This window comes from Nyctereutes procyonoides, unplaced genomic scaffold (genome assembly GCF_905146905.1).
Source record: "Nyctereutes procyonoides isolate TBG_1078 unplaced genomic scaffold, NYPRO_anot_genome, whole genome shotgun sequence".
Lineage (NCBI taxonomy): Eukaryota > Metazoa > Chordata > Mammalia > Carnivora > Canidae > Nyctereutes > Nyctereutes procyonoides.
Window position 1 is genome coordinate 57,353,180 of NW_026575140.1, and position 18,009 is coordinate 57,371,188.

The 18,009-nt window shown below is 61.4% G+C and overlaps 2 protein-coding genes across 2 annotated transcripts; one reads left to right on the forward strand and one right to left on the reverse strand.

Moving 5' to 3' along the window:
- The first annotated feature begins 4,291 nt into the window (after positions 1-4,291).
- Positions 4,292-9,862, forward strand: YBX2 (Y-box binding protein 2). Its single transcript, XM_055306671.1, has 9 exons — positions 4,292-4,587; positions 5,184-5,247; positions 6,640-6,673; positions 7,534-7,623; positions 8,014-8,298; positions 8,475-8,578; positions 8,818-8,998; positions 9,264-9,348; positions 9,484-9,862. Exons 1-8 carry the CDS (start codon positions 4,311-4,313, stop codon positions 9,312-9,314), a joined length of 1,086 nt encoding a protein of 361 aa, XP_055162646.1. The 5' UTR covers positions 4,292-4,310; the 3' UTR covers positions 9,315-9,348; positions 9,484-9,862.
- A 544-nt stretch (positions 9,863-10,406) lies between these two features.
- Positions 10,407-16,231, reverse strand: SLC2A4 (solute carrier family 2 member 4). The gene is made up of 11 exons (XM_055306670.1): positions 15,991-16,231; positions 14,544-14,660; positions 14,267-14,439; positions 14,054-14,178; positions 13,826-13,941; positions 13,570-13,732; positions 13,299-13,486; positions 13,032-13,136; positions 12,822-12,923; positions 11,885-12,088; positions 10,407-11,446 (listed from the first exon to the last, which is right to left on the reverse strand). The coding sequence occupies exons 1-11, from the start codon at positions 16,021-16,023 to the stop codon at positions 11,240-11,242; spliced, it is 1,533 nt and encodes a 510-aa protein (XP_055162645.1). The 5' UTR covers positions 16,024-16,231; the 3' UTR covers positions 10,407-11,239.
- Between the last annotated feature and the right edge of the window lie 1,778 nt (positions 16,232-18,009).

The following is an 18,009-nucleotide window of genomic DNA, read 5'->3' on the forward strand; positions in this document are numbered from 1 at the left end:
GCTAAGCCTTGGAGAGAGCTGGCCTCTTCTAGCTGTTGGCCGCAGGTACTCCTCGACTTGCAGCTCCTGATGCTTGGGGCTCTGCCTGTCATAGCCAGGCCCTCTACCTTCGTGTCTGCCTCTATGGTGGCTGTTTCTAGTTGTGCCAGATTAGGGGCCACCCTAGTGATGTCATCTGAACTTGATTACATCTGCAAAGACCCTATTTCCGAATATGGTCCCATTCACAGATGTGGAGGTTAGGACTTCAACATGTGCTCCTAAGGGGACACAAAATTCGACCCATCACAGGGTTGTATATGAAGCCATGGGAGTGGGTGGGCTCTCCAAAGGAGAGGTCATAGAGTCAGAAGACAAGAACAGCTAGGGACTCTGGCCTTTAGGAAGGCTGAGGAGTCCAGGAAGAAATCCGAGAACGAAATGGTCTCCAGGTACACCTGCCACATAGGCCAAGGTGGAGGAGGAAAAGGAAACAGGGTATCCATTGAACTAGGTGGTCTGGCAGGTGTCTGTGTGTTTCCACAATACTAGGCCAAGGGAAGAAGCAGGGCTTGGGTAATGCCGACAGACTCTCAAGAAATGTGGCTTAGAAGGAAAAGCGTGACATATGGAAAGAACTAGAAGGGTTGAAAAAGAATGGTCCCAGCACAGTGGAAGGAAGGAGGGTGGTGACTGATTTGCCCTGGAGTTGGGCTGCTCTGCTTGTGGGGCCCCCCTGAGTGCGTTCCGCAGCTGTGCGGTCTTGGCCTGGTTGACTCCCCCACACCTCAGTCTCCTTGTCTGAAGAATGGGGCCAACTCCAGGACCCACCTCTCAGGGCTGCAGTAAGGAATTCATGATTGAGGGTACCTAAAATGCTTAGCACAGCATGTGGCACATAGTTAAGCACTAAATAAATATTAATTCTTGTTACCATCTGGTTAAAAAAAAACTCACAACCACTACCACCCACAAGACGAGGAGGTTTCGAGGAGGTGGTAAGTAATATCAGAGGCGGCAGATGGGACACGGAGGCAGAGGGTGGAGGAAAGGTCAAGGATTTGGCAGTGCCTGCAGAGCTTGGAAATCTGGGACAGCCACTCAAGGGCCATCAGGAGATGAGGTGAAGGCTGTAGGTCCGCGGACTCTTGGCAGCAGCTGAGAAGACAGAGCAGGTGCTGGAGGAGAGAAGATGTAAACTCTGGTTTGGGCCATGAGGAGAAGGTGCGTGTGTCGGGGGGCGAGGTGGAGGTCACTGGGAGCATCTTAAATCTCAAGTGTCTCCATTTGGGTGATACCACACAGCGTCACCTTTGTGGTGCCACGCCTGGGTGGCCAGGGGGCCTCCTGCAAGTGAGTGATGGGCCCCAGAGAACCATTGTGTGTGGGCACTGGCTCAGGGAGCAGCGGTGGGAGGGAGGCGAACGAGGAGTTTACAGGCGGGTTCCTCCAGGGTCAGAAGCCTGCGTGGAGGTGGGGGGGACCAACTAGAAGGAGTGGGCTCTGAGTCTGCTAGGAGGTGGGAGGGGCTGGGCACACTGGCTTCAGAGTCCTCATCGGCAGGTGGCCGTCCAAACTATGAATAGAATGACCTGGTGGCAGGAGGAGACAGTCCAGAAAGGACTGAGGCTGGTGGAGGAGGATGAGCCACAAAAGGAGAGGCCTGAGGGCATGGTGGGAGACACAGCAGGAACACTTGTCCCTACAGAGTAGAAAGAGAAGCAGATGCCAGGCAATGACTGCCCCCATCAGCAAGGGCTCGTGGACCACTGCTGAAGACAGCTGGGGGGCGGACACCAGATCTGGGGTGGTGGGGTGCGAAAGACACAAGAGGAAGTAGGACACCACCCTAAAGACTGCTTTCAGGAAGTCTGGTGTTTCTTTGATAGAGCTGCAAAGGACACCATTTAAGGAGGGAGGGCTTTTGCTTTAATGTATTAATTTTTAAAACAGGGAGCATGGGGTGCCTGGGGGGCTCAGCAATTGAGCATCTGCCTTTGGCTCAAGGGTGTGACCCTGGGGTCCTGGGATCGAGTCCCACATCGGGCTCCCCACAGGGAGCCTGCTTCTCCCTCTACTTGTGTCCCCCTCTCTCTGTGTGTCTCTCAAGAATAAATAAATCAAATCTTAAAAATAAATAAAACAGTGAGCAAGTCAAGCAAGACGGTGAACTTAGGTGGACAGGAGCTAACGGGGAGGCAGTGACAGAGGAGGAAGTCTTTTGGCTAGAATGGCCAGGAGCCCTTGCTAGTTCTAGCCCTGAAACATATTTAAATCATTGGAAAATCACACCTGCAAACCCTCCCACTGAACAGGCACACTGACTGCTTGTCGCCCGGGCATCTGCTAATTCCTGTCCATGGATATAGACAGCACGTCACTGTTTCCTGCCTCTGCGCTGTCGCAGGGCGCTTGTCCCTCGTTGCCCCACGCCGGGCAGGGAGGTCCTCTTGACATCTTTTTACCCCTATCATAGACAGGGCTCACCCTTCCTGGGGACTTCCTCTCATCTCACAGTTCGGTTAACCAGTCCGCGCCCTCTGCACCTCCTGCGTGCTCCCTCTGCCGCCCGGGCCCCTCGCAGTGGCTCCCACTTGCCTCGCCCCGCCCTGACCTCCCGCTTCTGCACTCCTCGGGCTCCTGGCTGGACACAGGTGCATGGGTCCTTAGCCCAAGGGAGGGGTGGTCCTCTCTGCGTCCATCCCGGCCTTGCCTTGCGACTTAGTCTTTTTCTTACCTATCCCCTGCCTTTTGTGTCCGCGCTGCCCAAGGCGCTGGGACAGAGGACAGTGGCCTAGGGAAGGGCCGCAGGGCTGGGGCGGGCGGGGAAGCAGGTGGCGACACCGCGGGGGACTGGGGGTGGGGGGAGCCGGTGCCTCCGGGCGCGGCCGGCAGAGGGCGCGCGGGCACCGGGATTGGCCGCGGCAGCCGAGGGAGAGCGGCCCCCGGGACCGGGGCGCGTGCGGGCACAAGCTACTGGCGCTTAGAGGCCCGGCTAAAAATACGCGCGCGCGGTCCAGGTCGCGGGGCCGAAGAGGGGGCGGCTCTCGGAAGGAGCGACCTCTGCAGCCCGGAGGGAGAATGCAGCTTTGGGCGAGCCCGCGGGGCTCCCAAGGCACCTGGGGAGAGCCTCGCCCAGGCCTCAGTCTTCCCGTCTGCAGGATGGGGGCCGTGTATTTCTCCAAGAAACAGTGAGTAGCGGCTGCGGGCGTCAGGCGCGCCGCCGACAAGTTCTTACAGCCGTGCGGTTCGGCGTCACGGGGCCGAGGCGGTGCGGGGGGAGAATAAACGGGCAGGTGCAGGAGGCGCTCAGATGTTCAGGCAAGGAAAGAGAAGAATAAAGGATGATGTGCCAAAGAGGAGGCCGCCCGGAGAAGCACAGAGGCGCGTTCCAGGGGGAGGACAGTGCCCCTGCAAAGGCCCAGAGGCCGCAGAGCCTGGCCGCTTGGGGGAAAAGATGGAAGGTGGAGGGAACGGCCCGGGAGCCGGAAGGGGCGGCCAGCACCCAGAAACCGTCGGGGTCCGCGGGGATATTGGGGTGCCTGTAAGGGGTCGAGGGGAGCTCTGTTTTACCGCGGTGTCGGCCGCACGGATAAACGGGAGTCGTGCATTTTGCTCCGTGGATTCTACCTCTGATGCAAAAGGGAGCACAGCTACGAGCTGGGCAGTCATCCTTGTGCGGCGCGGGCGGGTACGCGTCTGGGGCGTGCGGGTACCCCCGGGGACAGGCGGCGTGCGGGCACCCGCCGTCTGGAGGGCGAGGGCAGAGAGGAACGGGGCCGACCGCAGCCGGAGCCGAGGCGGTCGGCGCCAGCCCCCTCCCGGGTCGTCAGGGGCAACCCTGGAGCTGCGCCCCCCGCCCCGCCCTGCGCGCAGCAGCCAGGTGGCGGTTGGTGCGCGACCAGCCCGTTTGATTTCCCGCGGCCGGTGGAGAGGGGGGGAGGGGGAGGGGCGAGGGGCCGCCGGCCAATGGGCTGTGCCGGCCGCTGTCACGTGACAACCTAGGGGCGGGGCCCAGGTGTACTTACGGGGCGGTGAGCGGGGGCCTTGGCCTCCGCGCGAAGTCCGGGAGGCGTGGCCGGTGTGCGCGCCGGGGGAGCTGCTCCTCTCCAATTGGCCCGTGGCCGGGAGGCGGGGCCTGCGCGCGCCGCGGCTGCGGGTTGCTATTGGCCTCGGCCGGAGGCCGGCTGGCGGCGTGCGGGCGAGGATCGGGGCGCGAGGACCGAGCGGGGCGGAGGGTTCGCGAGCCGGGGGGAGGGGTCGGGGCGGTGGCGGTGGCGGCGGCGGAGGAGGCGGCGGCGGCGGCGGGGGCCGGTACCGGACCCGGCGGGATGAGCGAGGCGGAGGCGGCAGCGGTGGCGACAGCGGCCCCCGCGGCGACGGTGCCCGCGACGGCGGCAGGGGTGGTAGCTGTGGTGGTGCCGGTGCCCGCAGGGGAGCCACAGAAAGCAGGCAGCGGGGCGGGCGGCGGCGGGGTCGGAGCCGCCTCGGGCCCCGCTGCTGGGACCCCCTCGGCGCTGGGTCCCCGCACCCCTGGCAACCCGGCGACGGCAGCCTCGGGGACCCCCGCGCCCCCGGCCCGGAGTCAGGCGGACAAGCCGGTTCTGGGTGAGGGGAGGGCGCGTGCCAGAGCGGCTCTACGGGGTCGTCGGGCTGGGGGAGGGGCGTTGCGGAGCCCACGCGATGCAGGAAGCCGTCGGAGGCTGGCCTGGCGCCCGAGGCTCAAAGGACTAGCTGGGCCAGGGGGCGGCTGACCAGAGTGGGTTCCCCTGTTGGGCAATCCTGCCGTGCCTTCCCGACTGGTGCCCTGGGCACGCCCCCTACAGCGGGAGGCTCGGCCTAGTCCCAGCCGAATCCTAGCCTGGGAAGCAGGTGCACCGGGAACCTTTTCTTTGGGAGGGCAGGAACCAGTGGGCCGGGTGAGTACCTGGTTCTAGGTGAAGGGCCGGGCTTTGTAGCTCAGGAGAAATGTGATTTAGAGTTGGAAGGGTCTCGAAAGCCTGAGCCCCCTCTGTGTGGGCGCCTCCATTTGGTGGACCTGGGATCAGAATGCCTTAAAGCTAGCCACTGGGTGAAACCCCGTGGCTTGAAGTTAAGCTTAATAGGTAAAGGGAGGTAGATTCGATTTGGAGTGTTTCCAAACTGAGCCCAACCCCATCTCTTCCCCCCCACCTTACTGCCCCCACTGCATCTCTGCCTGGCAGCAATCCAAGTCCTGGGCACTGTCAAATGGTTCAACGTCCGGAATGGTTACGGATTCATCAACAGGTACCTTAGAAACCCAGGGAGGGGGTGGCAGGGGTGTCTTCCAATCTGGCCCGTGGGACTGGACACCTTCCCCACCTCCTCTCTACCCCTGCTGAGGCACATGGTTGCAATGTCCAGCTGACGCTGATTGAAAGTATTTAACCGCCGCACAAATGGGGGCAAGATGAGCCTCCTCCACATCTCCGAGGGCAGCAGAGAGTTAATGATCTAGGAACTTGGCAAACCTGGCTCGGAGCCGCCTGGCTTGCCTGTCTCACCTTGTGGTTTAGTTTGCTTCGCCTTTGGGGCAGAATGTACCTGCTGTCTGCGCCTCAGGGCTCTGGGCTGGAATCCTCCCTCATTTCCTGTTTGGGGCGGCTGGAGGAGCACTCCCCTGACTCATCTCCCTTAGAGGGCTGCTGGCTCATTTGAATCCCCCCACCTGATGGTGCTGTGGGCTGGTGAGGGGGGTGGCTGTTGGGGAAGGAAGCCAGCCCTGCCGGTTCCCTTCAGCTGGGCAGCCCCAATCCCTCCACCCCCATCACTACTGGGAGGGGCAGTAGTGGCAGATTCTGAGCAGAGCCAGGGCTCCCCCAGTGGGCCCTTCCCCATGCCGGAGAGCCAGCCTGGCCCAGCCCTCCTGGGAGGCCCTGGTTCCCTCTTAGCAGCCTGACCTTTGTGCAGCTCCAAGTGCTTTAAAGCTGGAACATTTGATCTAGGGAAGGATCCCTCTCTAATTCTGGAAGCTGAGGGCTCCTGGGATGTTCTGAAGGAAAACCTTCCCATCCCCCCACCCCTGCCATGGGGTGCTGGGATCAAGTGGGGTAACGAGCAAGTCATGATAGAGAATGGCCCAATACTCTTTCTCACCCTCAGTCTCTCAGTTTGTTGAGCGCGGGGCCTGCCCCTGGGGCTCACCTCCGGGCTGAGGGTGAGAAGCAAGTCCTGGGGGAGTTCCGAGCAGGATCGTGCCAACTTGTCCCATTCTCAGACTTGTTCGGCACCCCTATCCAGGCTGCTCTTTATCCCCCTTTCCTGACTGCAGAAGGGAAGGGCTGAAGAGGGATTTTGCAGCCATGGTGGGGGTTGGGACAGAGGGGTGTTGGCCTGGAACAGTTAGACTGAGCACTGCCAGGCTCTAAGGTGCCCCAGGGGCAGAGGGGCGAGTCCTCAGCAGGTGCAGAACTTGCCCGACTTCTTCAAGGTGACTTTGCCTGTCCTCCACCCTTAGGGAGCTCAGGGCTTTCGCTGAGGTTTTTGGTATACTTCTCACCAGTCTCTGGCTCTTGTCACTCTGGGCCCCGTCTACCCCCAAGGAGTCAGGGGAGGCTGGCAAGGGTGGGCCTGCTGCTTTTAGGGCCGGGCTGGGAGGCCTCACCAAGAGCACCCCATAACCAGCCCCCTGTTCTGCAGGAATGACACCAAGGAGGATGTCTTTGTTCACCAGGTAAGAGCTAGGTTGGTTTGGGGAGGGTGTGGAGGGAACCCACCCTCTCTCTGAAGGTCTTTGCTGTAATCCTTAGCAGCACACAGCGGTTTCCTGCTCTTCCCCTCACGACAGCATGGCCAGGAGAAATGGCTTCCCCTCCCCCTCCATCAGGTGCCTATATTCCCCACCATTGGCCCCACTTGTGTCAGGTTGTGTCTGTGAGGAATGAACTTGTTGCCCTCTGGCCGTGGCATGCTCACTACCTACACCAGGACCTGGTAACACAAGGACGAGTCCTAGGCAGCATGTGGAGGGAGCCAACACAGGCTAGAGATACTTGGGTGTGGTGGTTCTCAAAGTGCTGTCCCCAGCAGCAGCAGCATCACCTGTCGTGCAAACTCTCAGGCCCCACCCCAGACCTGCTGGCTCAGGCCGACTTGGGGGCGGAGCCCAGCAATCTGTTCTAACGAGCTCTCCAGGTGATGCTGATGCAGGCCCCGGGGTGAGAACCACCACTCTGGTGGCAGAAGCTCTGAGGTAAGCAGCATGGTGCGTTTTGCCGGCTTTGCAACTTAAGACTGTCTCTGCCTTTTTTTTCGCTGAGTTCCTGTCTCTGGCCTCCCTCTTCAGAGCCTCTGAGGGGTAAAGGGAGGAGGGAGTGTGTTCTGGGGACCGGGCTCGGGCACCAACGCTGGGAGGCGCCTCCTGGGTCTTGGCTTATCCCCTACTAAACCTGGCCCGCCTCCACCCTCACCCTCTGGCTGGGCCGCAGGGATCGTCGCTGGTGAACCGAATGGAGCAGGGTGGCGGACCCAGCAGGGGTGAGGGAGGCTCCGGGCTCCCTGCCCTCACCTTTCTCCTCGCCTTTCCCCTGCCAGACGGCCATTAAGAGGAACAACCCCAGGAAGTTCCTGCGTAGCGTCGGAGATGGGGAGACGGTGGAGTTTGATGTCGTGGAGGGAGAGAAGGTTTGGGCTGCCGGAGAGAGCCCCCCCCCAGAACCCCCTTCCTTGGGCCAGTCAGCCCAGGCCATGGGAGGACAGCACTGCCTTCCCCACCCTGGTGTCCTAAGGACTGAGTCCCTTTGGTCACTTGATGACATTGGGGTTTCTTTGTCATGCACCAAGCACTCCCAGTCCCAGTCCATTCTCCACGTGCCATGTCCCCTAAGGGTCCTGAGTCCACAAGGGTCCAGCGGCAGCAGCTACCCTCCTGGAAAGTCCCCTGGAGGAGGCCAGGAGACAGCAGCCGAGGAGGAACTGAATGGGGGCCTTGGTTGGAAGAAGGGGAAGCAGGTTTGGGGAGGTGTGTGTGGCTGAGTGGGCACTCACTGTCCTCCCCACCTGCTTTCTCTCCAGGGTGCAGAAGCTGCCAATGTAACTGGGCCCGGGGGCGTGCCAGTGAAGGGCAGCCGCTATGCCCCCAATCGTCGCAGGTTCCGCCGATTCATCCCCCGGCCCCGTCCAGCTGCCCCGCCGCCCATGGTGGCAGAGGCTCCATCAGGTGGGACAGAACCAGGCAGCGAGGGGGAGCGACCTGAGGACTCTGGGCAGAGGCCCAGGCGACGGCGGCCACCTCCCTTCTTCTACCGCCGGCGCTTTGTGCGAGGCCCTCGGCCCCTCAACCAGCAGCAGCCTATAGAGGTGGGAGTCCTGGGACGCAGAAGCTGCTAGTACACCTGGGGAGGGAGGGGGCATCTGTGAGGACAGAGACCTCCGGGGCTCCCGAAGAAGGGGAGGAGGGCCAGGATGGGTCCCCGAGGTTGGGATCCTTGGCGACAGGTGTTGCCCCAGCTCCCCCAGGTCTCGTGTGTTCCTAGGGCACCGACGGGGTAGAGCCCAAAGAGACCGCTCCATTGGAGGGAGACCAACAGCAAGGAGATGAGCGGGTCCCCCCTCCCAGGTTCCGGCCTAGGTACCGAAGGTGAGACCCCCTTTCTGGGCCCAGCTTCCCCTTGCCTTCCAGGACTGGTCCCAGTGGGAGGGGGCATAGCAAGTCTTGGTGGCAGTGGCAGGGGCCTGGGCAGCTCAGTGGTGGCTGCTTAACTGCCCAGGGAGACGGAGAGCAGGCCAGGCCCCCTCTGCCCGGAAAGCCCTGGGAGGGAGGGAGACGGAACACACGGGCTCCCTGCCCCCTCCAGGGTCCCCCACTTGTCTCCCCAGGCCTTTCCGCCCCAGGCCACCCCAGCAGCCTACTACGGAAGGTGGGGATGGTGAGACCAAGCCCAGCCAAGGCCCCACTGATGGTTCCCGGCCTGAGCCCCAGCGCCCACGAAACCGTCCGTATTTCCAACGGCGGCGGCAGCAGCAGCCCCCTGGACCCAGGCAGTCCACAGCCCCAGAGGTGAGGTCTTGGGCTGCTAGGACTGGGGACTAGGAGTAAAGGCCCTGCCTGTTCCCCACACACACACCAGTGAGCCAGGTGGCCCGGTCCACCACGTCCAGCAGGCGCCCCCCACCCCCAGACACCCCTCTCGCTCTCCCTGGAGTCACGGCTCCACTTGTGAATGTGAACTAGGGAGGAATGGGAGAAAAAAGGTGGGAGAACACTGAAGTTGGGGGGTGTCAAGAACGAGAGGGTCTCAGGTGACTGCCCCCCTTCTCTCCAGACCTCGGCCCCCATCAACAGTGGGGGACCCCCCCCCACTATACTGGAGTGACTCCAACATGAAGGACCCCCAGAGCCACCATCTGGTGAGTTGCTGTGCCTGGGGCGGGCTCAGCAGAGGGGGGCCCTGGGGTGCAGGGAGGGGTCACAGGCTGGGAGCCTGGGGCACATGGGGGCGGGGGTCCTCCAGTCACATTAGTCTGTGTCCTTCTCTCTCTCAGGTTATCTGCCAGTTTTTCCAGCTGCCCTCTACCCGACCCAGCACCCCCCCCCTTCCCAGAATTCATGACATCAGAACACACCGGCTTTCCCCTTTCCCTTGAGACTCAGGAGGGCCAAAGCAACAACCTTTTGCTTTTTCTCTCTCCCCTACCAAGGGGTGAAGGAAGGGATCCAACCTATTGTTCAGAGGCACCAGCTCCCTCCCCTAAATCAGGCTGAGAAGGAACCAGCCAGCTCTTACCTCCTCCTGGTTGTTTTCTTTCCCACCCCAGTTTATTTTTTGTCTCCTCCTCCCCCAACCCCAGCCCCTACCTCTGAAGCCATTTTATGAACTGTCATGTGCCACCTGAGCCTCCAGTAAAAACAAAAAACAGGCTTTCCCTGTGGTCTTGGTCTCTTGCCTCTTCTCTGTGGAGAATTGTGGGTAACTCCCTGCTGAAGGGGGCGGCAGAGGATGGGGCGCAGGGGTGGGGGGCAGGAGGCAGGGCCCAGGGCCGGGGTGTCTCTAGGCCTGCAGCTCTGGGCTGTGAGATTCACTTCTCCCAGCTGAAACCTGGGGCTGACCTCTCCTCTGCAGAAGGAGGGTTCTGGAACGTGCCCAGGGCAGCTTCTGCCACTTGGGGCTAAACTTACTGAGCATTTACTGTGTTAACAAAAGCAATGATCAGGGGCGCCCAGCTGGTCAGTTGGTGGAACACGCAACTCTTGATCTTGGGGTCGACTCTCGATCTTGGGGTCGTGTGTTCAGGCCCCACAATGAGTGTAGAGCTTAGTTTAAAAGGGGGGAACTGAAAAAAAAATAAAAAGGGGGGCCGACTAGAAGCATAAGTGGGGGCAGAGTGAGCACATCCAGAGGCTTCTTTGGCAGGTGGGGAGAGACGCTGTGGTTCATCCAGCCCCTCCTGGGTGCCTCACAGCAGGATGCCATCACGTACAGTGACTTTATATATCCATCTATACATATATATATATACATTTAGTACAACAGACCTTTGGTTTCTTCTCCCCACCCCTTTTGCAAACATGTACAAAAATATCTGAAGGCTCCTCCTACCCCATGTTTACAGGCAGCCTTTCAAATCCTCCTTTCCCTTAGTTAGTCAAAAGCTTGGAGGCGGCACACCCTTCAGGAGGGGCAAGGGGACAAGAGCGGGGCTCCCCCTCTGCGGCCTGGGGGAGCAGGCCCTCTCCCCTTGCATGGGCATATGGCCCTCCAGTTGAGCGAGAGGGCTGAGCCTGCCAGGAGGAGTGAACTGAGGCCTTGGGAGGGTGCGGCCTGTCAGGGGTCAAGACGGGACCCCCTTCACCCAGAGTCTATGTGGCAAGAATTCAGAGAAAGTGCCAGAAAGTAGGAGGAGCCCAAGGTGGCAGGAAGCTGTTTGTCTTCACAGGTCCTGCTCCCTGACCAAAGAGTCGGCCCTAGGGCCTCTCCTCCCTGCAGCCCCCTTCTCTAGTGAGGGACGAGAATATTCTGGAGCTGAGGCCGGGTGTGGGTGGGGTGGGCTACAGAGGAGGAAGGGGATGAGTGGCCAGAGTGGTCCACCCTGATGGCCACAGCCTAACCATGACACATAAATAATCCAAGAGTCACACGAGGGGAATGAGGGGGTGCTGAGACCACCCTTCCCTCCGGCTTCCCAGTTCCATCAGTAAGTAACAGGGAAGAGAGGGCGAAAGTGCTGCATAGGAGAGGTCTCCGGTGGGGGGCGAGGGGGGGGGACGAGAGCATAGCCCTCCCACCCCTGCCCTGGACCCTCAGTCATTCTCGTCGTCAGGTCCTAAGTAATCGAGTTCCGTGCTGGGCTTCACCTCCTGCTCTAGAAGAGACGGTGTCCGGCGGAAGTCAGCCGAGATCTGGTCAAAAGTCCGGCCTCGGGTTTCAGGCACTTTTAGGAAGGTGAAGATGAAGAAGGCGAGCAGGAGAACCGCGAACAGAAGGAAGACATAGGGCCCCATGGCCTCCTGGGACAGGTGGAGAAAGAGGTGTTGAGGAAGGGGAGGTCCTGGCGGCAGGGGGGCTCCACAGACATCTCCACAGGCAGATGGCTCCTCTGTGGGGCAAGGGAGACCCCAGGAACAAGGGAAGAAAGACGTCTCTGTGCCCCACCTGCTATCATCACCCTCCCCTGGCCTGAGAGCAGTAGCCCTCTGCAGTACAAGTGTGCAGCTGGTAATTCTGGTCTGTTCTGGCACAGTGGGTCTTGAACACCCCTCTCTCAGTAGCCCACATACTTCAGCCCCCTTCCCTCCTTCTGTAGTGGTCGAGCAGGTGGTTTTCAGGGTCCACAGGGCCCACCAAAGTGATCCCCAGACAGGAGTGGGGAAAGCAAGTGGGCTGGCTGTGACTTGCTGCCCTATGGCCTACGGGGTGGGAGTGGGAACACGGGCCAGGGCACCTACCGCGATATACTGGAAACCCATGCCAATGATGAAGTTGCTTGTCCAGTTGGAGAAGCCAGCCACGGCCATGGCTGCTGGGCGGGGGCCCTGGCTGAACAGCTCGGCCACGATGAACCAGGGTATGGGGCCCGGGCCAATCTCAAAGAAGGCCACAAAGCCAAAGATGGCCACGATGGAGACGTAGCTCATGGCTGGAAGCCGCTCCTGGGGCAGGCAGGGAGGGAAAGGACTTCAGGTCATGTCTCTCTGGATCTTAAGTTGCCCTCAGTGGAGAGACCTGAAAACCTCTCCCAGCAGTTCACAGAGGAGCCTGCCACCCTAGGTGACAGCAGGCCTTTCATTGACCAGTTCTGAGTGTTGACCCTCAGCTGGCTGCCCTACTGCCCTACTCGGGGCACAGGCAATGTTAACACCCTCTTGGATGTTAGGACGGTCAGTGCTCTCTTGGTTCTAAAATTGGGTCCCCCAAAAAAATTAAAATAAAATAAAATAAAATAAAATAAAATAAAATAAAATAAAATAAAATTGGGTCCCAGGGGCACCCAGGGGGCTCAGTGGTTGAGCGTCTGCCTTTGACTCAGGTTGTGGTCCTGGAATTGAGTCCCGCATCGGGCTCCCCACATGGAGCCTCCTTCTCCCTCAGCCTGTGGCTCTGCCTCTCTCTCTGTCTCTCTCATGAATGAATCAATCAAATCTTTAAAATAAAATGAAGTTGGGTCCTTAGGAATGATTGTTTCTGAGATTGGACACTGGATCTCCTTCCTGGCTGCCAGAAGTGTGCTAGAGCTTTCTCCCAGAGGGGGCAAGAAGTGCAGCCTGGGACCCTCGGGAGCACACAGGCCAGCCCCAGGATCAAAGGCATGTTCCAAGGACACAGCCTCTTGGGGTAGTTCCCATGGGTTGGGCCTCTGGTCCCTTCCTGCTCCCCAGGCCTCACCAGCAGAAGCAGGGCTATGGTCATCAAGATGGCACAGCCACACATTCCTGCCAGGCCCAGGAGATGGAGTGTCCGACGGCCAGCCCGCTCGACCAGGAACACCTGTAGGGAAAGTCAGGGCTTGGCAGGGGCCTCCAGGGCACAGGAAGTGGGAGGGACTGGGAGGGGCAGCCAGGGGATGTGGAGCCAACAGTGGGTGCCAGCAGTTACCGAGACCAAGGTGAAGACTGTGTTGACCACACCAGCTCCTATGGTCGCATAGGCTGGCTGCCCGACCCCTGCTGTCTCGAAGATGCTGGTTGAATAATAGAAAACCTATGGGGGGAGAAGGAGAGGGGGTGGTGGGCACGTCCCTTCCTTGCAGCCACAACAAGCCCCACTGACCCCGACTCTGGACAGAGGAGGCTTGCTGCCTTTTCCCCATCTTTGGGGCCGTCCCCCCACCCCTGCCCCACCCCGAGGCTGCTGCCTACATACAGCATTAATGCCTGACAGCTGCTGGCTCAGCTGCAGCACAACGGCGATGACCAGAGGCTGCCGGTGGGTGCGGCTGCCCAGGAGCTGTAGCAGGGACAGGGGCCGCTCCCGCTCCAGCTTCCGCTTCTCCTCCTTCAGCTCAGCCAGTTCCCCAGATACATCAGCCCAGCCGGTCAGGCGCTTCAGACCTGCAGGGGAGGAGAGTCAGGGCTGAGAGGACAGAGAGGGTGCCAGGCAGGACAGGAGCTTGCAAGATGGGGTGGAAGCTCACTCTTTCTGGCGGGCCCCTCTAGGTTCCGGATTATGTAGAGGTAGCGAGGGCTCTCTGGGCAGAAGGGCAGCAGGACCAGCTGCAGGAGGGCAGGCAGCACTGTGATGCCCAGGAGGAGTGGCCATAGGGTGGTAGTGCCCAGCATGGACTCTAAGCCCAGCACCTGTGGGAGAAGCATGGGAAAGAGGGCAGGCCACTCAGTCCCGAGCCCCACTCAACCCCCTGCCTAGCCACCCAGAAGGCCAGGCCCAGTCACCTGGGCGATCAGAATGCCAATGACGATGGCCAGTTGGTTGAGTGTCCCCAAGGCGCCCCGCAGGTGAGTGGGGGCGATCTCCCCCACGTACATGGGCACCAGCCCCGATGTGAGCCCTGAGCAGAGGGAAGAAGAGAGGGCTGTGGGCAGCTGGCCACTCCCACCCTCAAGCTCAGTGCTGGTGGAGGACAGCGGGATGCTGGGCAGGGCCATGCTGCCCGTCGGTACCTGAGTAGGCGCCAATGAGGAACCGCCCAAGAATGAGCATCTCGTAGGAGGCAGCAGCGTGGGCCAGGCCCATGAGGGCACCCCCCAGCACCGCCAGGATGTTGTTGACCAGCATTGCCCTCTTCCTGAGAGGCAAAGAGCGAGTAGGAGAGTTCGGGTGCCATGCAGCAGCCCCCCTCCTGCCCGGCCCACCCTCACCTGCCAGCCCCATACCTTCCCAGCCACTGAGAGATGATGCCAATGAGGAAGGAGGAGATCATGCCACCCACAGAAAAGATGGCCACTGAGAGAGCCCAGAGAGTGGTGAGGGTGCCCGGTGGAATGGAGCTGGGCCCCTCGGGCCCCTGCCTCCCCAGCCATGTCTCATTGTAGCTCTGTTCAATCACCTGGCGGGGGTGGGGAGACACGGAGCAGTGAACACTTACAGGGACATCCCTGTCTGCTGTCCCCTGCTGTCCCCAGCCCACCGTGCCAGTCGCAAGCCCCTCACCTTCTGTGGCGCATTAATGACTCCGATGTTATAGCCAAACTGCAGGGAGCCAAGCACAGCAGAGAACACGGCAAGGACCAGGGTCCCAGTGATTCGCTGCTGAGGGGGTTCCCCGTCCTGGGGGGTCAGAAGCAGAGAGGAGGCAGGTCACACGGAATCAAGATTTCTTTCCTCCATCCCGGGGGCCTGGGCCCAGCCAGAGCCTGAAGATGCTGGGTTCCATCCAACACGTTGGGTGAGGGAAACTGGACCATATTAGGAATCGAGCAAGGATCTCAGTGTAAACAGGAGCAGGAAGCACCCAGTAACCAGGCATGAAGGGGAAACTGGATGTCTGAGTCCAGCAAGCTGGGAAATGTTTGAGGGCCTTGGCCTCACCATTTCTAGGTGACCTTGGGGGCAGGCTTGGCCTTAAGACTGGAGTTCAGATTTGTGTGACCTTGGCCAAGTCACTTCCCGGCTCTGGAGCTAGGTTTCCTCTGTGTTAAGGGAGGAGGTAGGGGTGGGCGGTGTTGCCTGCTTTGTGTAGATGTCTGTGCAAGTGAGAAAAATCAAAACCCAATGCTAAGGGTATTCCTGATGGCACTCGATTCCTAAACCTGCCAGTGCCTTATTGTGGGGGCGTCGGTCCTCTTTCCTCCCCTCAGGGCTTCACTCAGCGCGCCACCGCCACCGGAGGCCCCCAACAGACTCAAGAGAGGTACTTCCGAAAAGGACATCGCGGTCATTCCTCCCCGCATTCAGCCCTTGGGGTGGCCTCCCGTGTCTCCGCCCCGGTCTCCCTTCCCCCTCCAGGCTCTGACGACTACGACGCAGGGCAGGGCGCGGGGGGGAGGGGGGGGCTTCTGCCCCGGAGCGCCGGTGCCCAGGGGATGGGGGCGGTGGCGGTGGTGGCCGCTTGCTGGCGGCACAGACTGTCTCCAAGCGGAAACCTGAGCTGGGGGGGGGGGGGCTGCCACTCCCCTCAGCCCCTCCACCAACCGTGGGGCCAAGGGAAAGTTCAGTGTCCTGGAGGACCGCCGTGGGGGGGGGGGCCCACGGGTGCCTCCGCTCCTCGAAAAACTTCCCGCGAGCTGGGACACACGGGCAGCTCCAGGGGGACAAGAGTGTCCTGGACCTGCTTTCTGCAGCCGGATCCAGGGGGCAGAGTGTCCCCGATCCCCGTGTGCCGCGCACTGGAGAAGGGGACGAGCCCTGGATTTGGGGAATCCCGCGGCTGCCCGTGCCCACGGACGCCCCCCCCCCCAGACCCACTCAGCCTCTTCGAAGGATTGGAATCGCACAGTCATGGGTTGTCCAGCCCGGGTATAAATAGCCAGGCCCCCATTTCCCCCCCCCGCCCCCCGCGCCTGCGCAGGGACCGCCCCCTAGCTGACCCCATCGGCGACCCCAGCCCGAGAAACGTGGGCCCTGTGCCCCCGTCCCGCCCCCGCGTGCTGAACCCTACTTCCGAGCCGATCTGCTGGAAGCCCGACGGCATCTTGTCTTAGGGACCCGATGCGCAGGGACCGCGATTAACAGGGAGGCGACTGCGAGGTCGGCGGCCCGGGCCTGGCGGGCAAAGGGCGCGGGGGCGCCGGGCGTCCTGGAGCGGCGTGCGGAGGGCGAGCCTGGCGGGACCCACTGTCGCGGGCCAAGGATCCAGAGAGCGGCAGGGCTCCGGGGGATCTGGAGGAACCGGGCTGGGGGGAGAGCCCCGAAGAGCCCCCGCTGCCCCCACGGGCCACGCCCTTCGCAACACCCATTGGCCAGGAGCCCGCACACCCCAGGAAGCCACGCCCCTCCCCGCTCTCCGGGTTTGGAAATTTGGCACCGGGGGGAGCGGGCCCGCCCGCGAGGCCACGCCTCCCCAGAGATCCCGGGGAGACACGCCCCGCGCGCGCCGGGCCTCCTCCCGCGGCGAAGTTTGGGGACAGGGGTCTCGGGACCCAGGAGGCCTCGCCCCACCTCGAGTGCACAGGGGCTCGGGGCTGCGGAGGCCCCTGGAAGGTCAGGCGCCGCGGGCTGGAGGGGCGCGGGGTCCGAGAAGAGGGGATGTGGCAGGTCCGCCGGCCCCGGGAAGATTCGCGCGAGGTGGCAGGGGAACACTGGCCTGGAGTAACCCCCCGCGGCTATTTTTAGCTCCCACGTTGGGAGACGCCAAATGTCAGGTCCTGGGTGTCCCGGCCTGTCCCCGGGCGGGGGAGGGCAGGGCGACGGAGCCTTAAAGGGTCCGAGACACGCTTCCCACGCGGGGCTGGCCCCGGGGCACAAGAGATTCCGTTCCCAGCGTCTTGGGCGTCTGGGCTCGGTGGTCCTCCCTTCGTGTGTCCGTGCTCCGGGCCCTGCCCATCTGTCCCTTCCCCTACACGCGTTCCCCACGCTGGTTCCTGGGGGCGGCCCGAGAGGCCGCTGCTCACACCAACCACGCCACCAGCCTGAGGTCCCCGAGCTGCCTCAAACGTGCTGGCCGCGTGGACCACTTAGACACGCTCTCTGGAGGCCGCTCCGGGTCTGAACCTGCAGCGAGGAGGGCGCGACCTAAGAGTTGGCGCGTCCAGAGCGGAGCGCAGCGCTCTGCGCGGCCAACCGGCCTCCGAAGCGCGGGACTGTGGTGCCACCTGGAGGGAGAGCGCAGATCCGCCGCGGATGAGGGCAGAGTCGTAGGGTGAGGGGAGGCGTCCCTCCCGGGTCCTCCCCGGCAAGGCTCCCATACGTGCTCCATCTGGAGCTCGGGATCCCAGGGTTGGGCTGCCACTTGCACCGGGTAGCTCGCGTGCGCCTCACGTGCGAACCTGTTCCTCCTCCTTACCGTCCTCACAACGGTGGATGTCCCGTTGGCCACCCTGTCGCTCCTGTGAGAATACTGGAGGTCGAGCTCCACTCCTCTCCTCTTCCACCCCTGCCCCCCATCCCCACCCTTATCCAGTTGTTAACCGCATCGGCGTGCTGACCTCCTAAGCTCACGTTCATCTGATTTTCTCCACCTGTACAGCTGCCACTTGGATCCAGACCACCATGACCCCCTGCTCCTTCCTTCCCCTTAGGAGGAGGGCTGAGTTCAATGTAAAAAGAAGTTCAACCTCATCACTCTCGCCCCAAAAGTCAATGGTTCTTTGCTGCCCCTACTGTCAAGTTCAAACCCATTGGGGCGCCTGGGGGGCTCAGAGGTTGAGCATCTGTCTTTGGCTCAGGGCATGACCCCGGGGTCCTGGGATCGAGTCCCATATCGGGCTCCCCTCAGGGAGCCTGCTTCTCCCTCTGCCTGTGCCTCTGCCTCTCTCTGTGTGTCTCTCATGAATAAATCAATAACATTTTTTTTTAGAAAAAACACCCCCCAAAACAGTTCAAACCCCTTTTCAGAGTGACCAAAGCCTCCTGCCTTCCTTGTCCTATCTCTGCCTCACCTTCTAGTTCTACTCAACACCTAACTCCTTACACCCAGAACACACTATGCCATCTCTCTCCTGGGTGCCTCTGATGGACA